The sequence below is a fragment of the Neopsephotus bourkii genome, unplaced genomic scaffold (genome assembly GCF_033783945.1).
Source record: "Neopsephotus bourkii isolate Nb327-2 ecotype Australia unplaced genomic scaffold, CSIRO-AGI_Nbou_v1 NB_479, whole genome shotgun sequence".
In the NCBI taxonomy this organism is placed as follows: Eukaryota; Metazoa; Chordata; class Aves; order Psittaciformes; family Psittacidae; genus Neopsephotus; species Neopsephotus bourkii.
In genome coordinates, this window is record NW_026900980.1 from 52,788 (window position 1) to 75,449 (window position 22,662).

Here is a 22,662-nt window from a genome sequence, read left to right on the forward strand (position 1 = left end):
TGGAACTAGATTATCTTAAGGTCCTTTGCAACCCTAACTATTCTATGATTCTGTATTTCACTTGTGTCTACAACTTCTGGTCATCACATATGCAGAGCCTGCTACATGTTAAAAATTAAAAGGCAGGCAAGCAAACCTGCACTTACCAAACAGTTTTCCTCCAGGATAGTAGCTGTAGGTTTTGTTCCACTCCAGCACTCGCATCATGCTACAATTTACTGGATCTAGTTTGTTCCCAAATCTATGCCTGAAACTTTAGAGAGGATCTTGTGTCACCTGTTCAACAGGCCACTGCTACTGAGCTAAAGTATTCTAGCTTCTGAGCACAGTTCAACTGGTCATCAACACACTTCCTGTGCTTTGAAACAATTAATCCAGGTTAATAACTCTAGAGACATCCATTACTGTACTTAAGGCAATAAAACACAGCTGTACTGTGCTTATGCTTACCATGTGCGACAACCAACATTCCGTAAGTAAAGACACCTCCCATCTGTGTACGCAGAATGTTCTGTATTGCTGGATATTATTCTGCATGAATAGCAGAAGTCTAAGTGAGAAAGCACAGCAATTAAATCAACAAGTTGGCTGGGTTTTGTTGGTTTTGTTTTGGTTCTTCTTTCAGAAGAGGCTCCCCAAAAGAATAAATCCTTTTTTTTTAAAAAAAAAGTGGTTCATTTTGAACTCTTTTGCTTTATCTTTCAGGCATCGTCTGCAGTCAGTTCAATCGGGACTCTAACATGGAGACACTGAAAAAAACAGGCCAGTGCAGAAACAACAGCTTGCTTATGGGATCTCTAGTACTAGCACTTAGGATGAATTTTACTCTTAAAAAACACCATCTTTGTTTTCAAGGTAGCTTCTTATTTGCTTATGGCATAAATAATAGAAAACTTGGCAAGTGAGAGAAGTTTTCTGAATTTCCTGCACCCACCCAAGACCAGAAGTAAGAATGTTTTTATTAGACTAAACTGTGCTGCTAAGCTACACTTCTAGCATACAGGAGTAAAGGAAGACAGACATGAACTATGTATGAGATAACTCATTTTATTTATTCAAATCTCAACTTAATTTTGATGCTAAACATTGGTCAAAGGCACTTCAAAGAAGGTATTTAAGAAACAAATCCTTACGGTGAACATTCCTGACAAGTCACCAACTCATACATACCATTAGGGACACGACTAGATATAATTGCAAAGTGAAACATTCACAGGTTTGAAGTAGAGCGTACTGTCCAGCAGCATTATTCAATTCTTTTGGAGCATTAACAACGTTGTGGAATATTTTAAATACAATATTGTAAAACAAAGGAAATTACACTTTTGGAGTTCCACAGAAGCTTTTCTTGACAGAAAAAGGGCAAAACTGCCTTTACAAGTGGTCCTGTACTGAGGGATCTGTTTTCACCCATGCCTGCACTATCAACATCAGTAGCAGGCACATCAGAAATGACCCACATTTTTGTGTCATTCAACAATAAAACACCCTGCTCAAACAGCAAACTGTTCACAAGAGCTCAAAAATTTATAATTCTGGAAGCCTAACAAAATGATAGCAATACGCAAAGAAAAAGTAATTTTTAATATACAGCTCCACCAAAGCAAAAAAAAAAAAAAAAAAGATGTCCCTAATAGCAAAAGGTACTGGAAAAAAGAGAAAAGAGCTGCTGCAAAATGCTAATATCACCAGCATTTAAACTCTTAAATAAGACCAACACTGACTGAAAAAAAAACCAACCAAAACAAAAAACAAACAAAACCAACAAAAAAAAAACCAAACAACAAACTGGGTGTGAAAGAAGATTAAAATCAGTCTTCTTCTGCAAAAATGAACACTATCCTCTAATTAAGCAGCTATCAGAAAGTAACTTCTTGGAATCCTTGTTTTCTCTGAACTAAAATCCACTTACCACATGTTACTCTCTTACACTAAGTGACATTCCCACATCCAGCTGCAAACAACTGCTACCTAGTAGTAACCTCAAGGAAAGGAGTTAAAAAGGTGGCTCATTTAAATCACTACGGTATCAATGGAAACTTTTAGGTCCTGAAAAACTGAGAAGCCTCTTTTAGAAATAAAACAAAAGCACAGGGCAATAACCTGTATGGCCTAAGAGAGCCTGTGCCCCTGTGCTTCAGGAAGGTCTATCCACCTCAAGTACAGCAGCCTCCTCAGGCTACGTAAGTACTCAAGCTCAAAAAATGCCTTCTCAAAGCACAAAGACCTGGGAGTGAAATAACTACCAATATTATCATGGAATATTATACATGAAAATTATATGAACTGTTCACATTCTAACCACGTCTACTGAAGCTTTTGAACGTAGTGAGATACAAACCAGTTATTTCAGAGGTTTCAGCTCATTGCTATGGCAGTACAACTCAACATAGGACAAAAGCCCTCTATTATAATTGCAGAATGTAAAAACTGATACTTTTCTAGCTTGTCTGGAAGGAAAAAAAGAATTCTTTGCAGTGCTGTTGGAAAGGCAAAACAAACAGATTCTGAGGCCTAAGTACAAGGACACTTTAAAACAAAGCAAGAATGGACGTTTGAAGAAAAGGCTCCTCTTATTCATCCAGACAGGCCACCTATTTATCACAAGGTAGTATGCTCTTAGCCTTCCTCCCTCAAGAAATGGAACTTGTTCCTTTATTCCTCCATTCCCTCGGAGGTCTTGCACGCTTGTTGAAAGAGACATGCCTGCCCCCCTCTGCTAAATGCGCAAGCCACAGCTGGGCAGCAGACAAGAATTGGAACTGCTGCCGAGAAAATGCTTCACTGGCAGCTCAGTGGTGCCTGATTCAACTTGCCACCTCGGCACCCAGCCTTGTGCAGATCTCAGACATCTCCCTGCCTGCTTCCTCTTGTCCACCTGAGGCTTGCACATGATGAAACTGAAACCCAAAGACAGAAGTCAGGACAGTAAGGAACATGAAGAATAAATAACATCACAGAGCAGCACAGGGCAAACACAAGACACAACTCTGCAAAAAAAGCCTGCAGTTAGTTCTGCCTGTTGTGGTAGAAAATCTTTAAATCTGCACAGATGAACTGAGGAAGAAAGCCGAAATAAAGGAACTGTACACTAGTTAGGAGATCTTTTCATGGGCTGAATTTACCAAGTGATTAAGTTGGTATCCTGGTTTCATTTTATAACTTCCCCAAGTATCGCAGAAAATTTTAACTGCATGCTTGAACAATGCCACTGGAAAGATCAAAATCATATGGAGTTCACAGTATCACTGGTTTGTGATGCACATGGGATAAACATTTAGCTCACAGAAGGAAGCACCTTTCAGCATGGTACCATCCATTCGCCTCTGGACTAGCATCCCTTTACTAGAGCAAACTGGAGACTTTTTCCTTCTTTAAACAAATGCAGCTATAATTTCCTACTTAAGTCAATTAACATAAAATAAAGTTTATGTTCCTTTCAGTACTTCAGAGGCAATCTTGCTGATAAAAGACCAGCAGATTTAACCATGCAGGAACTATTCATTTAATTAACACCTGATGTATGAACCTGGCCTACATTCAGGCAGAGAAGTACGTAGTAATTCAGCTCCATGAAAGACTTCAGCAGCACCATCATGCTGCTGAGCAATGCTCAGAAAGGAAGCCATGACTGTTTATTGCTGGGCAACAGACAGAATCCCAATCTGTACAAGAACTATCTTTGGAAAAAAAAAGTAAATCCAGTACTTCACGGTAACATTCTCTTCCAGGATCATCCTGAAGGACAGCAGTAGTAAATAAGGCTGTCTGCTACCAGTATGTGCCCTTTTCAAAACAATGATTGGAGGTAATTAGGTTATGTCCAAATTCATCAATATGATGAAGGTGAAAAGTGATAAAAAGATGACAAAACTTTTGTTCAAGTGTGGAATAAAGACAAACTACACGCCAAGCCTAATCCTATCCCCCACACTGCTATTCACTCAATTTGAAAGAGAAAACCAGAGAGTTTTATATTAACTACGTAAAACAGACTTGGCCTCTGAAAATCTTCCAGTAATTAAAATACCTATTTTTTTCCCACACCAAGAAAGTGTCTTCAGTTAAGAGGCAGAGATACTCAAAGTAATGGACAAATTAATGCGCTTTCAAAGATTCCTGCATTCAGGCTGGCTTACCTGAATAACTATATACTTCAGCTTCAAAGAGTGAGATAAGGATCATTTAACACTTTGTCCTGGAAAAGGTAACAAGCAGCAGCTACAGAAGAAATTTTTAAAGGTGGAGGAAAAAAAAAAAAAGGAAAAAGAAAAGAGTGAAAGTAAGTACTTCAGCCAAATAAATGAGATGTGCATGGAAGCAGTCAAATCGACTTTGCTGCGGCTTTAAAATGGGACTTTCTTGTATCTGTAAAATTTTAATGTATAAGGTAACTCCAGTCTCAAAGTCTGGTGATGTGGAAATTAAATGGAAACAAATTAATTATAATACTGGCTGAAACTGAGATAATTATAATGTCATTGCAACTTTGCCAAGATACTATTCTTCCTGGTTCACATGGAAGGAGGGATGGAAGAGAGCCTTCTATTTCAAAAAACATCTACCTTATCTTGTGCTGGGAAATTCTGATATGAATTTTTATAACCATTCAACCAATACAATAATTTAATGCAAAACAGAAACATTTAAAAGAGCTACAGGTAAGTATGTAAGCAGCTTGCCTTGCCTCAGCAATCGAAACAACAGTAACCATTTCTGGGTTTCTCCCTAAAACAGTAGTGATCCAACTTCATATTGTTTCATACAAGAGACTTAATTCCATTTCTGAAACAACTCAAGATTAATCGTTTGGGTGGATCTCTGCCTATTCATACTAGCCAGTCTGCCATTAAGGCAAAGCAGACTATTTTCACTCATCTCCCTTGTAGGACAAGGTACACAAACTAATTTCAAGATACTGAGAATACTAGAGAAAGCCATCATCAAGTATTTGACTATGCAGATTCTACTTTCTACCATTAGAACTTACCTAACAGAACAGCTGGAAGGAAAAGGAGAACAGAAAAAGGAACAGAAATACTGTTTGACTATCTTTGAAGCCATCCACTATGAGTTTCACACAAATTCTTCCAGGTATTAATGTATCAGAACAACCTCCTGTTTCACAGCTTGAGAGCCCTAAATCTTCATTGAGCAGGTCAGCAAGGTCACACTATCCCAAACAGTCAGAGCCAGCACCAGATTCTATTGTACACAGCGACAGGCAGCACTGCCGATGTGATTTTTTAAATAAGAATCACTATCAGTAATTTCAGTCCACAAGCTTCGTGCAGGAGTTTGAGAAGACTCCTACCTACTTATTGTACTAACTTCTTTTTGTTTTCTTCAAAGTCTAATTAACTCTCAGTCACTTTTTGCTTTAGCTTCTGATTATCCTCCAGTGCTTCATTTTTGCTTTGCTCTTCTGGATTGGTTTCCGGATCAGGATTGTACCGATACAAATACCCATATGGACGGAGATGATAAATCAAATATTCCAATTGATACATAGTCATGGAATCAACATAGTGGAATGAAACTGCTAGATCGGAGCAGCATCCAGGACCCTAAAAAACAAACCAAGTCAAAGTCATCAGCTAAAACTGCAAAGCACGCCCTGAATTAAAGACCCAATAAGAATTCAAAAGCATCCTTGACATCATGGTAAGAAATTTACTATCATCAGTCACATATATACTTCAAAACATACTGTCAGGGAAGCAAAATGTATCAAACATCAGCCAAAGCATCCTTTAAAAATAAAAGTTAAACAGTCTTTGGTTTCTGTAACTAAGCAGGTAAAATAACTAGCTGCTCTCAATAACATCAGGGGTTTTTTTGCTTTTCCATACTTTGCTTTTTATATTAGTGTTTAAACAAAACCAAGTGGCAGTGAGCAGGTCTAAAGGCACTGCACTTCCATATGAAACAATGCATACACGATACTCATGATAGCATCCACTCAGAGCACGCAAGCCAAATGTGTGCGTGCATGCACCTGCGTGTGTGTGTGTTCACACATTACAGAGTTTGGCAAACCGTCAGTATCTAGTTTCCTACAGACAGAGAGTTGTAACGAATCATGTTGGAACTATTCTTTAAGTATTTCATTGCCCTGCCCATGGCAGGGGGTTGGAACTAGATGATCTTCAGGTCCTTTCCAACCCTAACTATTCTATGATTCTATGATTCATGTTCTTAAGCATTTTTAAGAACTAAAAGATCTTAATTAACACACTTGTTGCAACTTTTATTTTCTAGCTGAAATTCAGCTTTGAGAACACTTTTCTGGAAGATATTTTGGGAGGGGGCTGTTCATCAGGTTTGGTTGCAGAGCTGTTAATATTCCAATTCTAACTAGAATTAAGATTAAAACATTAAAAGACACTGAAGTGAGCAATTGTTACACAACTGTTATTCTTTCAATGCTTATTAAGTTTGATCAATATACCATGGTTTTGCTACCAGACAAAGTAGTCTCTATCCAAACACAACTACAATAGGACAGGATCAAATATGTGATTTCCATTATGGATCTCCACCACCACTGCATCACTTATAATTGCCCACAGCTCAGCCACCCGTGAAGAGCAACCGTAGCTAAAGCTGCTGCATCCTGACACACTAAATACGTTATTGTAGCTGGTTTAAACTACAGAAATGCTCTAGGCACTGAATACAAATATAAAAATAAATGCTTTACAATGAAAAGAATCTGGTACAGAGCTAGATTCCCCCTCCCCCCCCCCCCCCCCCACTTTACTGTGTAAGAAATTCTACATCTTATCCTTGATTTTGGCTACTTATGCTCATCTCAAAGCTTGCTGAAAAATAATACCTTTAAAAGTGAAATTATAATCTTAAGAAGAAACCTAGGTGATCTTAAGGTCCTTCCCAACCGTAACTATTCTATGAGTATGTGATTGTGATCAAAATTTACAATGCAAAATACCTTCAGGTTGCTTTAAGTAGCCCCCTGCTCCCACACACACCTTTTGGTTGGGGTTTTTTTTTCCTTTTTAAACCATAGATTTTAGATATGAATACAAATTCTTGCAGTAAAAATTTTTCATTTTGTAAATACTACTTCTGTTGCTACAACAAAAGAATTTTTTAGAACTTACTTTGCCAGCTCTTATGCTTGCGTCCACTTCTACAGAAGGGAGACAAGAGTCCAGTACAACTACACAAGGAAATCTAATAATATTTCTTTGTTTGGATCATGCTGTTATTTCACTTCTAGGCAACGTTCATTATTCTGAAATCTTTTCAGTGAAATTCACTTTACCATTACCCACCAGAACCTTGAGTAATTTGGGACTCTCTTAGACAACATTAACCAACTACAATCACTAATGAGTCCCAAAATTAGTTCTACAGGTTCTATGCAAAGTTTGCTGTTGGGTAGAAGATAAAGGTGCATCAGTGCCACCTTCCCTTTCAGCAGGCTTCAATGTAACTAATGTAACTAACACTGTTAGGCCCAGCTCTGTGCAGTGAGCGCATACACCTTGGAACTGACCCCACCAGTCTCACTGCACACTGCTAGTTGGATGGGTGAAGGAGAAACTAGGGACACTGTGTGCAAGACATGCGAGATCGAAACAGAACAGTAACTTTGCAAGGAAAGTAGCAGTGGTGACACTAAGCAAACATGTCAAAAAGGTTTCATCATTTTTTGCTGTCCACAGAACATAGCAAACCAGCAATAATAATTTAAAATTCACTAGCTCTTTTCCAACATTAGGCTCTTAGCATGGACTTTGAGTTGATTACTGTATTTAACACATCTACACACAGGTGCATCACAGGGTATCACAACAAAATCTTCTTTTCTAAAGTACATATTGAGCAACAACTAAACTTCTAATTCACACATCGTAAGATGTACTTCATAAAATGGGTACCAGGCTCCTAAGGACTTACCTCTACAGCAGGATAATAATTGTAATTCCAGTACCAGAATGTTTTTGGCAGGTATCCTCTGACTAAGTGATGTTCTGGAACAAAGGGATGAAAGGTTTCTCTACCACTTGTATCCCTAGAATCTCCTGCTTCCACATTAATGATCTCCATGCATTTTCCTAGTGCGAGGTCTTCAATTGAAGAACTATGAGAGCATTTGTTTGTTTTAAACGCAGCAACAAATCTCTTCAGAGCTTCTTTGCTCAGAACATAACCTGCTCCTCCACTCATGTAGCCCTGTTTCACATAAGGCTTAAACCTTCTTCCAAAGTATATTGGCTGTTCAGGACTGTATTTTGAAAGAAGCCATCTCAAATTGTCCAATATAACATATGTATCATCATCTGCTTTCATAAACCAATCAGCATCATCAAAATAATGGTCATGCACATACTGAAAAGCTTTTATAGTCTTCCAGTACAGTTGGTCTCTGCCTTCTTTGGCTTCTAGGCCCACAGTTGGGAAGTCTTTGTTTTCCTCGGAGCTCATAAAAAGTATTTTATTACAACGTTGGGCCCAAGTGGCCTTAACATGCCTGGCTTTCTTTTCTAGATTTTGAGGTCCAGTCATGACCCAACACAGTATTTTCACCTTCTGATACAGTCCCTCTGCAATATTTTTATTTTCATCTAATAAAAAAGAAGAGAAAAGTTCCAGGACAATATTAGATTGCAAAACAAACTAAGAACAGCCTATCCCCTAGACATTGTTTTTACATCAGAAAAGAGATGCAGAGAGAGAAAAGGCATTTGCTTCCAAATGTAAAAGGTAATGAAATTAATGTCATATTTAAAAAGAAAGCAAACAAGAGTCCCCAAACCCAGAAACTAAAATTTTTAAAGTTACTAGATGATCTTAAGGTCCTTTCCAACCCTAACTATTCTATGATTCAACTTAACAGATAAACAAGAGCATAAAAGCCAGACTGGAATAGGTATCTCTTCAGGAAACAGGCTTTAGAAAACCTTGATTTGTACATAAATACTGTTGGGAGACAAGTTTTTTATGGTGTTGGAGGATTACTGAAAATTAAAAAGCTGAGTATTTTTGTCATTCACAGTGAACACGATTACAGCACAGACAGGTCAAAAAGCTAGTAAGGTCTGTTGTACAGAGTCATGTTAACTAATAAAACCCAGCAATATATTTTTGAAGGTAAAAGCACATGGTGAGCCAGAAAGAAAGAATTTATCACCAAACCAAGTTAAATCTTATTTGTAAAATATCAGATTAAGTAAGTTAGGATACTTTGAAACTAGTATTACTCTTGTGATTAAATGTATTTATTTGCAGACAATCCAACAGAATAAACAGACACAGTAATCTGAGGCACATAATATAATATTTGACAAGCTGCCAAAGCAGTCATTTCCCTCAAAGAATCATTTTCACTTGACACATACACAGCAATTGTAACTCATGTAAAAGAAAATTCCATGGCAAGTAAGATCGGCGTAACTTGTCCTAAAATATTCCTGTTTATGCAACCGATCAGATTTCTTTGTAACAATGCTCTACAGTTACATGTGAAACACTCACAAACTTATGAAGTTTGTAGTTTAAATATATTTAAATAGCAAATCACTTATTAACATGTTCAGCAAATGCACTAAAGTGAATTTTTTCTTATCCAAACTGTCCCAACTCAGATGCATTTCTCTGGTTTTGACTGCAACAGCAACCTGTGCTTGTTCACTGGCACAGATTGCCCAGAGAAGCTGTGGCTACCCCATCCCTGGCAGTGTTCAAGACAAGGTTGGACAGGTCCTTGAGCAATCTGGTCTAGTGGAAGATGTCCCTGCCCATGGCGGGGGGGGGGGTGGAAATAGGCTATCTTTAAGTTCCCCTCCAACCCAAACCATTCTATGATTCTATTGTTCTACGACTGCTGCATAATCAGCTTGACAAACAATGAAACAATGCCTACAGTGACCCCCTCTGACCACCCCACCATCCCAAATTTTACTAATTGTGTAAAAAAGTGATTTTCTGATTTCTGATTTGGTTTGGGTTTGTTTGTTGGGGTTTTTGTTACGGTTTTATCTAAGAGGCTATTTCAAAAGTTAGAGGTGGTCCAAAAGTAGCTCCATAAAGCTAAAAACCAATTCAGGCATGTCTACAATGCTAGCAAATACATCTGCTTAGCAAAACCACCATTTGATGTCAATAGTTCATTTGAGAAGCTCCTGCTTCAAACAAGTCTAGATACAGAAGCTCAACAAACAGTTGAACTCTAAGAAAAAAAACCAAACCACTACTATAATAAAAACGTAAACAAAGAAAACCACTAGTCATTGGACCTCAGGAGAACAAAGTTATTTAGAGGTAACCTGAACATGGGGAAAGTGAAAGAAAAGGTGCATACAAACTCTTGGCAGTGAATAAAGTAACACTTTGCCATGCTTGAAAAGGGAGCGTATTATACAATTAGTCAGGCGCAACAAAATACCTTTATGCTGTCCAAAGTCTGCATTGAAATTCATTTGCCCTTGCAGCTGATTGCTATCGGTATCTGATGAGTGCTGACCATGCGGATCATTGTGAAGGACATGAGGCTGGATCTTTACTTGTTCTTCTAGTATAATGCTAAACAGAAGATAGCATACAAAAAATCCTATTGCCGATCCAAAAGTGAAGGTTAGAAGATTCATCAAAGACTTGGAAGAGGCCATCTCCTGAAGGTAATGCACTGTCAAAACCAAATGAAAAATACATTAAACTTAAAGCTGCTTAACACAGAAATCAAATCTATAGGAAGAAATCAAGGACTAAATCTCTGGAAGCAGAGATCTCCATTCTAGCTCAGATTCAGCTCCCCTGGGCTTCCCTGGGGGTTTAAGTACTAGAACAATGCAAATATTCATACAAAATTGTAAATCCACTGATAAATTTAGTGCAAAGGGCTTATCATTCTTTAGTTTAAAATTATAATCACTATAGTGACTGTACACACAAAACCCTTTCATATTTATACAAGAATGTATACATTTAAAGTACAATCTCTTAATTATAAACTGCACTATAAGTTTTCAATTCTTTATTCTCTTCATTCCAAGAAACCTATGCTTTAAAATGTTATACCTATTACATTATAATGTAATACAAAGCCAAAAGATGAAGATCAAAGGCAATCTACAGGTCCATATACAATATGGACCTGGGATGTACCTAAACTGCAGAAGTTATGGAATTCTTTAAGAGATGTCGAATACCTGCAGATTTTCAAGAGTTATAAAAGCAAATCTACTCTCAAAGTAGGGGAGTTTTCCTTCCATTTTTAGGAAGTATTGAGGACACACTTTCAGAAGAAAGAGTAAGACAACATCTGAATTTTCATGCAGAAAAACCCATTCTTAAAGAGGAGAACAAAACGCCTCAGCCTCAGGGCCTCATCTACAGATCAAACCCCTTGTATTCCAGTAACAAAAAGCAAAAACCTCCACCTCAACTACACCCCTTCTCCTCAAAAACCAAAGGACTTGGCTGACCATTTTTATAAAATCAAACAAATCTGCATATACGCCTGCATAAAGTGAGATTTATACATGCAAAACAGGTGTGAGGTTTTATTTATTAAACACTTTCAGGCAAACCAATTTCAGGCTGTTGAGGCCTGAGGCCTTTTCATTTTTGCAAAGGGTAGAGATATTTTCTAAGAATTCATGACTAAACTATAAAAACATGGGCCATTAAATATATACTGGATTCAAGCCAGAGCCTTACAAACAAGTTGATGATGTTCCCTCCATTAGAGTTGTTCTTAATGTCTATGGGCAGAACCCACTTTAGTTAGTTAGGGAGCCAAAAAAAGAAAATTATGGAATGCACAGAGCATCAATAAAAAATATTGATCTGAAGAGCTGCAGCCACCAAAACAACTCATTTAGCCTGCACCCGCTTCTCTCATTGGCTACGTATAGTCTACTGGAAAAAGACTGTCCCCGAGCAAGCTTCATAAATCACTTTGCAGTAACACACGCTCCAAATACCAGCTCCCTGTCTGAGCGCTCTCCTGAACAGACAGCAGAGAGGACAGAAAGCAGGTGTGTGTTTTGTTAGGGTGGTACTTTCAGAAATCATCAGATTTACTGCGCACATGTAGATCTAAAGCATTTGAGAGTGAAGCAGCTCTAACATATGCTTTTCTTTCCATGCTGCTAGAAAAAGGAAAGAAAACTGGAAACACAACTTGAAGCACAAAATAAAAATCAAGAAACTTAAAGGTTGTATCAAAATCACATAATTATAACTGAGGTTGATAAGAAGCTATACTTCTTTAATATAAAAAAGCACACTATACAATTTTTTAATCATATATTGTTTTCCCTCAATTCAGTACTACATCTTGCTGGAGACTAACAGTTGCCTTCAGACATCACATCTTAAAGTACAGAATTGACTGTATTATCATTTGCAACCCAGGCCTTGAAAAAATGACTTGTTTCCAGCTTTATTTCTATTGCATTCTATGCCACTAACTTGGGAAGAAAACATGAGACGTAGATCAGGTGCCCTACCCCCCTCAAAAAAAAAAAAAACAACAAAAAACAAAAAGCCCAAAACCACCAACCAACCAACTAACCAAAAACCAACACTGAAGGAAAAATCTACACACACAAGCAGCCTATGATGCTGAAAAGTATTCACTCTACTAAAACTGTTGGTTTTTTGCTTTCACTTTTGCCATCTACCACCACAAAATTCCCATAAAATTTGCAGTACACAAAGGCAGAGGTCCAGAATACAACAATGCTTTCCTTCTGCATATTAAAAGGGGGAAAAAAAAGAAAAACTCATGCAGGCACACACCGTAGCTGCAGCACCTTCTAGAATAAAAAGTCCCCATTGTTCCACTTTCCAATATTGGGCACCTCTTTGCCATACAATTTCAGTTATCTGCTCTAACACCTGTCAAAATTACTCTTGCTTGGAGAGAAAAAAAAAAATTAGATAAACACATGAAAATAACTGCTGCTTATTAAATTACAGAATTATGTTAAATTGGATTCTTTAGGAAAAAAACCTTTAAGTGTATTGGAAACGTTAAAAGAGAAAAAAGTGCATTCATCACATTTGGAAATCAGAAGTTGATTTGTCATTATTCCAGAAGCAAAGAGGATTTCTGGAAGCAGACTGGGACAGATGCCAAAGCTGTACTTGATATTTGATATGAAATATCACTAGTTACCATTTTCAATCTAAAATAATCCATCATTATATCGATTTTATATAAACAGATTGGACTACCATATACATATTTGTGTAGCCATATGCTTATAAACTCCAACAGTAAACAGAACAGAAATCTTCATTTTTTTTGTGTTATCCTTATATTTGACCTGAGTCTTTTAACTTGCCAGCAAAAGTAACTGTGCTATAGCATTATAGTAGAATCAGAAAACACCTATAAGGAAAGTAATTTCTTAGTATGATAAGCATCCCCACTCAGACTTTCTATTGACATTCTTTTCTATACAGGGGTTTATTGAGGGCCACAACATACAGAACATTTAAGTGTTCACAGTCACGTTGGATGAGGCTTTGAGCAACCTGATCTAGTGAAAGATGCCACTGCTCATGGCAGGTCATCAGACTAAATGATCTTTAAAGGTCCCTTTCAACACAAACCATTCCATGATCCTATGATTGTATGACATACAGAGGGAAAAGGTAAATACAAAACTTACCAGGTGACTAAAAGAAATTTTTTTCATATTTCTATTTTTACTTCACTTCACTTAAAAAAAAAACCAAATGCTTTTTAAAAAACATCTACAACAAAATTCTAGGTCTAAGTTTAATTTATGCTCCACTGCCCTATCATGGCAGCTTAAACATATATATGTATTTAGATATTCATGTAGGCAGCCCTATTCACATTGGCCAGACCAACAAATATTCTAACATTGTATCACAACATAAAAGTCACTGTAGATGTGGCTCCAAGTTTTGTGAATCTACATCTTCAAACTTACAGAAAAAGTATTTCTTCTGTGTTAGAAGCTGCTGAAACTGGCAGCCTAATAAAGACCAGGCAGCTGCAACTCCATGTCCCCAGATACAGCCAGTGACAAGGCTGAGGATGTTGTTCTCAGAGTTGCACATATGAACATGCACATACAGATGTCTGAACATACAGATCAATACAACTGAAACCAGTGTCTGTGCAAACACAGACATGGGCCAGGCCTATGCTGCTCCTCTCCCCAGCTGATTAGGATAAAAGCCTGTTAATGGAAATACACACGTGTGTACAGTGTGTACAGTGGCAGGATCCACTGTACTGGCCTCAGACACTCAATCTACCCAGAAACCACCACTGCATCCTCAGTCTTCGAAGAGTCCCACTCCAGTTGCTGGTACAAACCCCCTTCACATAGATACACACATGTCGCACCCAGAGACATGCCACAGCTCCCCAGCAAATGGCCTTAGACATTCAGTCCACTCAGTAACTGGCCCTTGGATCCTTTTGTCTCCAGTTGCCCTGCTCAGAAACACACATGCAAATGAGGCTCCAAAACAACCCCCAGATCTTACAGTCCCTCTGGCAGCTGCTTTGGACCTCCTGGACTCTCATATTGCCAAACTGGAGACCTTATGATCTCACTAGTAACTGTCTCACACTTACAGCTGCCTCAAAACCTGGCTCCCAAGTGTCTTACCCTACTTACTGGCTAGCCAGACATGCTATTCACTAGCAATCACACACTGGCATGCTTGCCAAGACAAAATGCATGCACTCTGCTCTCCGCAATTATTCACACTTAAGAGACACATAAGCCACCGTGACTTACAGTCTCCACTGCAGCTGCCCTCCCTCACTCTGGCACATCAGATACAAAGGTCCCTATAACTTCGGTTACCACTCCAGTTGTTGGTGCTTATTCCTCAGTATGGATATAGCGCAGAGCCCTCTTATCCAGGAAAAGAGAAATTAAGCTTAATGAGAAAAGAAGCCAGGCTGTGGTAATCTGGCACAGCACATGGCCAAACATAGTGACCAACCACTTGTTCACAATCAACCAGGCCCTTTATCCCCTTATCCCTTTTATCACCTTACCCTTCTATTTTCCCATACTTGTTCTGGCTCAGCGAACCTTACTCCCTCATTTTAGTCCATCCCGTAAGCATCCCAAAATAAGTTTTGTACAGTCACAAGATGCTCTTCTCCTGCACGCTATAATATGTCCCATATTCTGTAGGCAGTTACCCCTTAATCTTGCAAGATGTTCCAGAGAGCCTTTCTGTTGACTTATTTTGATGCATGCCACACCTGGGCAATGGGACTGACAGCTCTCCAATGACAAACCTGGGGCTACTTCCTCTGATGAGACTAATGGGGTCCTCCCATCCCTGCTGTACCTCTCTGTGCAGTCCTGCAATGAGCCTTTTAACACATTGATCAGAATACCGTCCTCACTCTGGTAGCTGTTCCAGCAAGGATTAAGGTCACCTTCCTAAGCCAAAGGAAACTTAAAGAATCCCCAAATCCCCATGCAATAGGAATAATAGGATACTGGAGCTGCCTCATTCCCACCCCTCAAAGCAAAACAAAAAAAGCCCTTTAAAATTAATACTTTTAAATAAACTCAAACTATGTAACTTTCTGAATTTGTTTTCAGAGAAAATACGCCAAAAAAAAAAAAAAAAAAAGAAAAAAAACAGCAAGCTACCAAATCTGGAGATTCTGAAATTTACAAAATAATTCTAAATATTTTACACATGCTTTTTGCAGTACCAGTCCATAATCACTTAAAGATTTGATAAATTAACTATGAGAAACAAGGCTAGCCTACACACACTGCTGGCTCTTCCTCACATCCCTCACAAGTGATGGGGAAGCCCTGAGGCCTCAGCATGATACAGAATGCAAACCGTCCTTGAACAGCTGCATAATTACCAGTGAAACTGATCTCCACTACCACACCCTCACCAGTCAAAGAGCACGTCCGAATAACTGAAGTCAGAATGTAGAAAACACGGTTAGATGTGCAATGCCCAGAAAGGTCTTCTGCTCACTGAGTCCCATTATTTCCAGGAGCTTTACACGGGCATATTCATATGCTTCTAAAATGAAGAAGCAAAAGTTGTATATTTGCTAATACTGTCTGCATCTGCTGCAGTTTCCTATCCACTAAGGATAAACTACATTTTTCCCGTCCTTTTTTTTTTTTTTGGGGGGGGAAGGGGGGGAGGGAGAGAGGATATCTACTGTTTCAGGCATTTCTTTGGAGAAGATCTTTAACCATCAAAAACTCTTGGTTGTTCTACCACAAAGCATAGCCAGCAAAATAAGGTATTTTGGTATGGGTGGCCAATGATAGCATTGAAACAAGACATGTAACAAACCACAGCACAGGTGAGATGGAAGAGACACCCTGCAGTCTCCTTCCTCATTCCAAAACCTGACAACCCTCCCGTAGCAACAAGTTACCACGTCCAAAGAATGGCTTTCTAGACCTCTACTAACAGTGCTTACTAGAGAACTGCAACGTCAGTCCAGGAAGTCCCTGCTACAAGGAGCAGAGGCGGAGGGTGTGGAACAGCAAGCAACTCGCCCTCCACAACCACCTCGCTCCCTCCACCGGGGCTCTGCCGGGACCCGCTCTCTTCCAAGCAGAGGCCTCTCCCTCCAGAGCCTCTCCTTCCCAGCCAAGCACCTGCTGTTCCCGCAACCGCAGCTCCTGCGGGCACCCTTCTCGCCGCCGCCGAGACGACACGCACCGCCCCGACCACCTCCTCCCGCCCGGTCACCTCAGAGAGGCACCTTCCTTCAATGCCTCCTCCCCAGATGGGGCAGTGCCCCCAGAGGCCTTGCCCGACGGTCTCACCCCTACAACTGCCCAGCGCGGGGCCCCACCGCCTCAGCACCGCCCCTCACCTCGTCAAACCGGCGGAGCCCCGGCGCCCGCTCAGCCGCGCGGCCCGCAGTGAGCAGCCATTGGCCGCGCGCACGGGAAGCCGCTGCCAAGCCCACGGACCTGCGCCCCCACCACCGGCGGCGGCGGCGACACCATCCCGCCAGCCCCGCGCCGCGCCGCGCCGCGCACCCCCGGACCGGAACGGGAGCCGGACCGGCGCCCGCCCCGCTGCCTGCTCATTGGCTGGGAGCGCCGTGGGGGGCGTGGCCGGGCCCGCCGCTCTCATTTTAACCCTTGCCGCCACGCTGGCACTGCCGCGTGGCAGTTCGGTTTTCCTGGTGCGTTTTGGTGTGTCATCGGCGGCCGCCACGACTGGTGGCTGGGGAGGAGGAGAGCGCCCTGACCGACAGAGCGTGGTACCCCGCTGGGGACGGTGATCTGCCCCTTCGTGTGTTCCCCCCTCCGGTTGTCTGCCGGGAGCGCGGCCACGTCGCCGGGCCAGGCCCCAAGTACAGCCCATGCCTTCCGTGTGGGGAGACCGCCAGGTGGGTGCCTCAGGACGCGGACGCGGACGCAGCCGCAGCGTGAGGGTTGTTGCGGCCGGCCCGCCCGCAGTACCTGGTGGGTTCGTCGGTGAGGGCTCTCCATGTGGTAGAAACATGGTACAGGGCGTGCGGGGGGGAGACAGGAGAAGGAGGAGCGTCGCCTCCCCTTGGCCGCTGGAAGGTTTGCAAGTGGTGAAGTGTTTCGGCGTCGGTATCTCCCTCGCCGCCTCTTCAGGCATGGCTAGAGAAGAAATGCCCCGGGGAGGGGTGTCCGCCCGCCTGTTTATCGCATTACCTTGCTCCTTCTGCCCGGTCTTGCCTGGAAGCAGCCTTGCGGTGTGCTCGATCCGGGCTGCGGAGTGCTGCTGCTTTCCAGCTCCTCTTTCCCTGCACTTGAGCCGATCTGGAGCTTCTGCGGTTCCAAAATACCATTAGGCAACTGCAAGGGACGTTGCTAGGTAACCAAGCCCTCTGAAATCATTCCTTATCTCCCTGTGCTAATGCTGCCTACCTTTTTAACATCCGTGACGTTTCTCTCTCGGTATTTTTCTTTGGGAAAAGGCTATTGAATATGAAGAAGGATTACAGAGGTGTTTTGCATTACAGGGTAACCAAAGGACAGTATTTTGCAAACAGCAGGTAGTTAACGGAGCTCTGCAGTTAGTTAAGTAGAGGTTTATTTATTTTTTTTTAAAGCACTGGTGTGCAGGTACGTGCAAACAAAAGCTGGTCCATGCTGTGGGAAACCAGGGTCTCTGTAAAGGGAGGTAACTGCCCACACTGCTTTTGATGTTGCACCCTATCTGTCTCCTTCCTCCAGCCTGTCCAGGGGTTTAGTCAAAACCATAGCTTTGCCTCTTCACAACTGCAGATCTGTGTGTCTGCTTTTGGCCTCCTAGGTCATTCGGGAGAGGCTGGCTTTTGCACTGCGGTAAGAAGCTCACATGTCCCACAAGGCTAAGGTCATAGTATCCCTTCCTGCCCCGTCTGACAGTTTGCTGCTGCCTGAAAACAAAAATTACAGGCAACTTGGTGAATGGTATCTCCTTGAGCTAGTTTCATCGTAGAAGAAGGGGCAAAAGTGAGGTGAGCATAGTTGTTGGGGGGACATTTGAGTGTTTGGCAGTAAGAAATTCAACTATAAACAATAACAAAGACGATGAAAATTGCAAAGGCTGCTGAAAAATCATGGAGGTGTCTGTCGTCTTGTTTCCCTTCCTCTTCCCCCTCGCATCAAGTTTTGGTAGGAGTTCTGTCCACCCATGTCCAGGGGCATGCCTTAAAATCCTAAAACAGATCAAATGAAGTTTTCAAAACATCTCATTGCACATGAGATTACATAATTCTTGCATACATATTACATACATTATAATTAAGCTGAATCTAAGACAATTTTTCTTGGAAAACTCTTGGATGATGTAAGTTCTGCTGTCAAGTACTGTGGCCCATCTATATTGCATATGTGTATATGTAATGAAATTTTGAGTAGTTTGGTTTAAAAGGAAATAAATCACTTTGATCTTCATGTCAGTATATAGTAAAAAATTAGATATTTCCCATTGTAGGAGGGAAAAGCCATATTAAACATAAAAGACTGTTTTTGCATGCTTCCAAAAGGTGCAGGGCAAATACAGGGTAGCAGGTTTTTAATCCCTGTATTCATCACTTCGGTAGGTCTTCATGAGCTACCTGGCTGGGCATCTGCACTGCTAAGCCCTCAGGAGAGCATTCCTTAATATGCACGGACTGTAAAAGCCCACTTGCAGATCAGCTGCTGCTCTCAACTCTCCATTACCATGCTCAGGAGACCAAGAATACAGGTTTCTAAATAAGAAAACTGACACGAAGTTAAGGAGGAAGGCAAAATGCAACAGCTGTTGTGGGCCTGTGATTTGGCAATCCACTGACTTCGCATACAACATTTAAATATTTAATTTGCTATCTAATAAATATCTGTGATTGAAACTGTGATTTCCTTCTGTAAACAGCTTTCTACATGCTAATGGCTGACAAAGAACCAGCTTTACCAGATCAAATTCTACATACTCCATGGAAAACTATTTTGTTTTCTCACTATTTTGTTCAATTATAAATGGTCTTGATTCTGTTTATGCCATTGCTTTATGGATCATCAGCAAGACCATGAAAGTATATATTGATGAGTAATTTCCGTATTTTTTTGATTGAAAACTACTTTTATGTTCTCTGTTCACTCCTATTTAGTCAAACATATGACCAGCCTTACTTGCTTAAATAAAAAATCCCATTAACTTGACTGTTGAGATTCAGGGAGGCTGTTCGTCTTTAAAGAACCTATTACCCATTGTATGTCAGCCTGTGAACCCACAAACTGTGGTTGCAGGCATACTGGACCAGATCAAGTACGAGTATTACCCATGCCTACCCTAACTCCTAGAGCACAACAAAGGCTGTAAGGAAAGTGAGTGGATTTTCAATTTACCACCCCATCTTTGCTCACCTGACATGGGACAGGATATGCAAATTGGGTGCTATGGTGTCCTGAAAGAGGCAGAACTATATATGAAGCTGTAAAATTAATTTATTTACTGTAATATACTTGATTACTGCATGAGATGGAGTGAATTATAACATGATAAAGCAGTAAGAGGGTTCTCCATGCTGTAGTGTACCACCTTCCTTTTACATATAAGAACATCAGCTGGCTGAAAGTCTGACATCCTGTTACTATACGGAACTTCACTCTCTGTATGTCTTGCACAAACAATAGTGGAACTGCTGTGTAGTAAGGCATGTTACTGATCGGCGACATCAGAAGTACTGTCTGCATTTAAACAATGTACAATCTCTACTCGTCTTAACCAGATCTTGCAACAAATAATTGATTTAAGCCACTGTGAACTCACAGGTTAGTATTCAGTGTGTGCCAAAAACTTGAGTTATATATTTTAAGTGGCAGAATAAGGGATTAATCACTGTATCTTGCAAACAATTTGAAGTAAAGGAGGCCTGTTTCCTCCTTATCCAAGGACATGAGATTTCTTTGTACTTTCATATCAGACAATACAATAAGCTATCATTCTGGCAATCCTGCAAGAAAAAAATTCTCACAAAGTTTCTATCCTGCTCACAGACCTGCCTCAAAGCCTACTGCAGAATGCTCTGGACTACATCTCTACTTCTGGGGATGAAACAGTGCCAGGGATCATTCTTTGACATAATTATTTTAGGCTTTTTCAGTTCAAAGGAATTTGAGGGCTGTGTTGCAGCCCACTGGATTGAAATTTTTGTATCACAGAACAGAAAATGACACTGACTTTCAGTGCTGTGGAAGATGGCGGGAAGACATGCAGGAGGACTGGTGGGTTAGGAATTCTGCTGGGATCCCCTTGGAGGGCTGCACTGTGGATGGACCAAAAACTCAGCCTTATCCATACTGCTCTTTAGAAAGAGCTCTTGGCAAGTGTTACTCTGTAAACCTTGCCCAGAGATTTTCTTAATGCATAAATCACACCAATGAGTGTGCTAATCATTAGTCAGCCTCCCATTCTTGAATTTACTTTCTGGCACTGATTTATTCATAGCAGTGGCCTCATGAAATCTACTTTAAGCACTCAGGCAAAATACATATCTATTTGTTACTGATATCTTACTGTATAGATAAGTATATTTCCGTTCATTTGACATATGCATGCAACGTAAAAGTAAAGGCAAGTGCAAATATTTTCTATGTCAAATCCTACAATAATAAAAAAATAATGAATTCTCTAACAATGAAACCTCTAATAAAAGAGCTGCATTTCAGAACAGCTTTAAGTGTAGCCAGTGCTTGTGGATATGTTGGATACCTTTGTTTGCCTGTCTCTTACCTGTTTCTGGCAAAAGCAAAGAGGTTCAGCTAAAATGAGATTCAAGGTAATGCTTCTATAAACTATCATTCTTGTATAATTGTATTTCTGTGAGAATGGCAAAGCTTAATAAAAACGTTGGAATACTGGAAATTATCCTGTTAAATTAGTAGAAATACCCACCTTGTTACCTGCGATAAGAGATAAAGTATCGTTCAGTAAGAATTAGAACACAAAACTAACTCTTCTAGTTATTTAATTCTTTTAATCATTAAAAAAAATTAATTCCTTTAGAGTTGCTTCTCATTTGGGTTTTCTTCTCTTTTTCTAATCAGGAAGAATTCTCTTTTTCTCCTTATGTGTAAAGAGACAAAGCTATTTTTACAAAGTCTGTTGTTAGAGTTTCTAGCTATGGAAGAAAAGGGAGGAGAAACACTCCATTTTACTGTTCATATGATAGCAGTAGCAACAGAAGTTTACCGCTGTACAGAATTCAGAATGAATTCCTAGGAAAAAAAGCAGAGTAAGCAGCTATATTGAAGAAACAAGGCAATCATTTAAGAGTTCAGTACTACTTGATTTAACAGAATTAGTAAGATGCCAGTAAATACTGTGAGGTGAGATCTACTTTAGTGTGTACTTCTGTGGCAAAATGGGGAAAAATTACGTTATTGGGTTTTTTTGTTTTACATAAAAAAAATGGCTTAGTATATGTGATAGCTTATTTTCAACACTAAAAGCATTACATTTGCCAGTCCAGTTATTTTATTGCAGACTCTTCCTGTATTTGTTCTACATCTCTTGTTTCTGGTTAACAACAGTAGCAGGGTGTCGGTTTCTCATTTTGAGCTAATAGCTCGACCTAGTGGTGGGAAAGAGCAGCTGCAGTCAGAATAGTTTCTAAGGCTTTTATAAACAAAGACCATCTAACCTGGGGGGGGGGGAGGAACAACCCAACCAAAAACCTCAAATCCAGACAACACTTCCATATTGTTCTTAACTGCCTCTAGGAGAGCATATTATGTGCATTTAAGCACATTTCACTGCACAGTCTGGCTCCCAGGCACAAATCATAAAATTAAATCCAGTGCTTTAAAAGACAACAGCAGCACAACTGATCTCTGTCAAAATAAATTTATTATAATTATGGCCCATTATTCCAGCTGAAAAATACATTCCAGTGTATTTTAAGTCTCATATATGGTCAAACGTGGATTTAGCTGTTACAGCTTTATACCAGCTAACCACGTGTTTTACAGTGGAATTCAGCTGTATCCTAGATGAAAAAGATTTTTGTTTTATTAAACAAAACACCTAAAGAATGGGGCAAAATCTCACAATGGACAAATTACAATGAAAAAGTGAACTGAAGATTATAATTTGCAGTGAATACTGCTGTATTGACTACAACAGATTAAATGCTAATTCAGGTGACACCTGATCTTTCTTACTGTATGAAAA

At 40.2% G+C, this 22,662-nt stretch overlaps 1 protein-coding gene and 1 long non-coding RNA gene across 5 annotated transcripts; both read right to left on the reverse strand.

Annotated features, from left to right (window-relative positions):
* Positions 1-1,031: 1,031 nt before the first annotated feature.
* LOC133210564 (uncharacterized) lies at positions 1,032-4,771 on the reverse strand. The gene is made up of 2 exons (XR_009724965.1): positions 1,754-4,771; positions 1,032-1,723 (listed from the first exon to the last, which is right to left on the reverse strand). It is a non-coding gene; the product is annotated as an uncharacterized LOC133210564 (long non-coding RNA).
* Positions 4,772-4,781: 10 nt separating this feature from the next.
* C1GALT1 (core 1 synthase, glycoprotein-N-acetylgalactosamine 3-beta-galactosyltransferase 1) lies at positions 4,782-17,795 on the reverse strand. 4 transcript variants are annotated; one of them, XM_061350026.1, is made up of 6 exons: positions 16,850-16,946; positions 15,221-15,396; positions 12,775-12,887; positions 10,415-10,654; positions 7,927-8,594; positions 4,782-5,567 (listed from the first exon to the last, which is right to left on the reverse strand). In XM_061350026.1, exons 3-6 carry the CDS (start codon positions 12,845-12,847, stop codon positions 5,358-5,360), a joined length of 1,191 nt encoding a protein of 396 aa, XP_061206010.1. In that variant the 5' UTR covers positions 12,848-12,887; positions 15,221-15,396; positions 16,850-16,946; the 3' UTR covers positions 4,782-5,357. The 4 variants fall into 4 exon arrangements, with proteins under 4 accessions (XP_061206010.1, XP_061206009.1, XP_061206012.1 ...); XM_061350025.1 differs by lacking the exon at positions 16,850-16,946 and having other exon boundaries at positions 15,221-15,603; XM_061350028.1 differs by lacking the exons at positions 12,775-12,887; positions 15,221-15,396; positions 16,850-16,946 and adding an exon at positions 17,670-17,795.
* Between the last annotated feature and the right edge of the window lie 4,867 nt (positions 17,796-22,662).

Bases quoted from the DNA above. Each gene is read 5' to 3' on its own strand.
- C1GALT1 (XM_061350026.1), bottom strand. From the start codon at position 12,847: ATGGCAAAGAGGTGCCCAATATTGGAAAGTGGAACAATGGGGACTTTT. The intron at 10,655-12,774 runs GTGTGTGCCTGC...TGGTTTTGACAG, and splicing joins TAGAAGGTGCTGCAGCTACG to TGCATTACCTTCAGGAGATG. The intron at 8,595-10,414 runs GTATTTTGTTGC...CTTTTTTATTAG, and splicing joins AGACTTTGGACAGCATAAAG to ATGAAAATAAAAATATTGCA.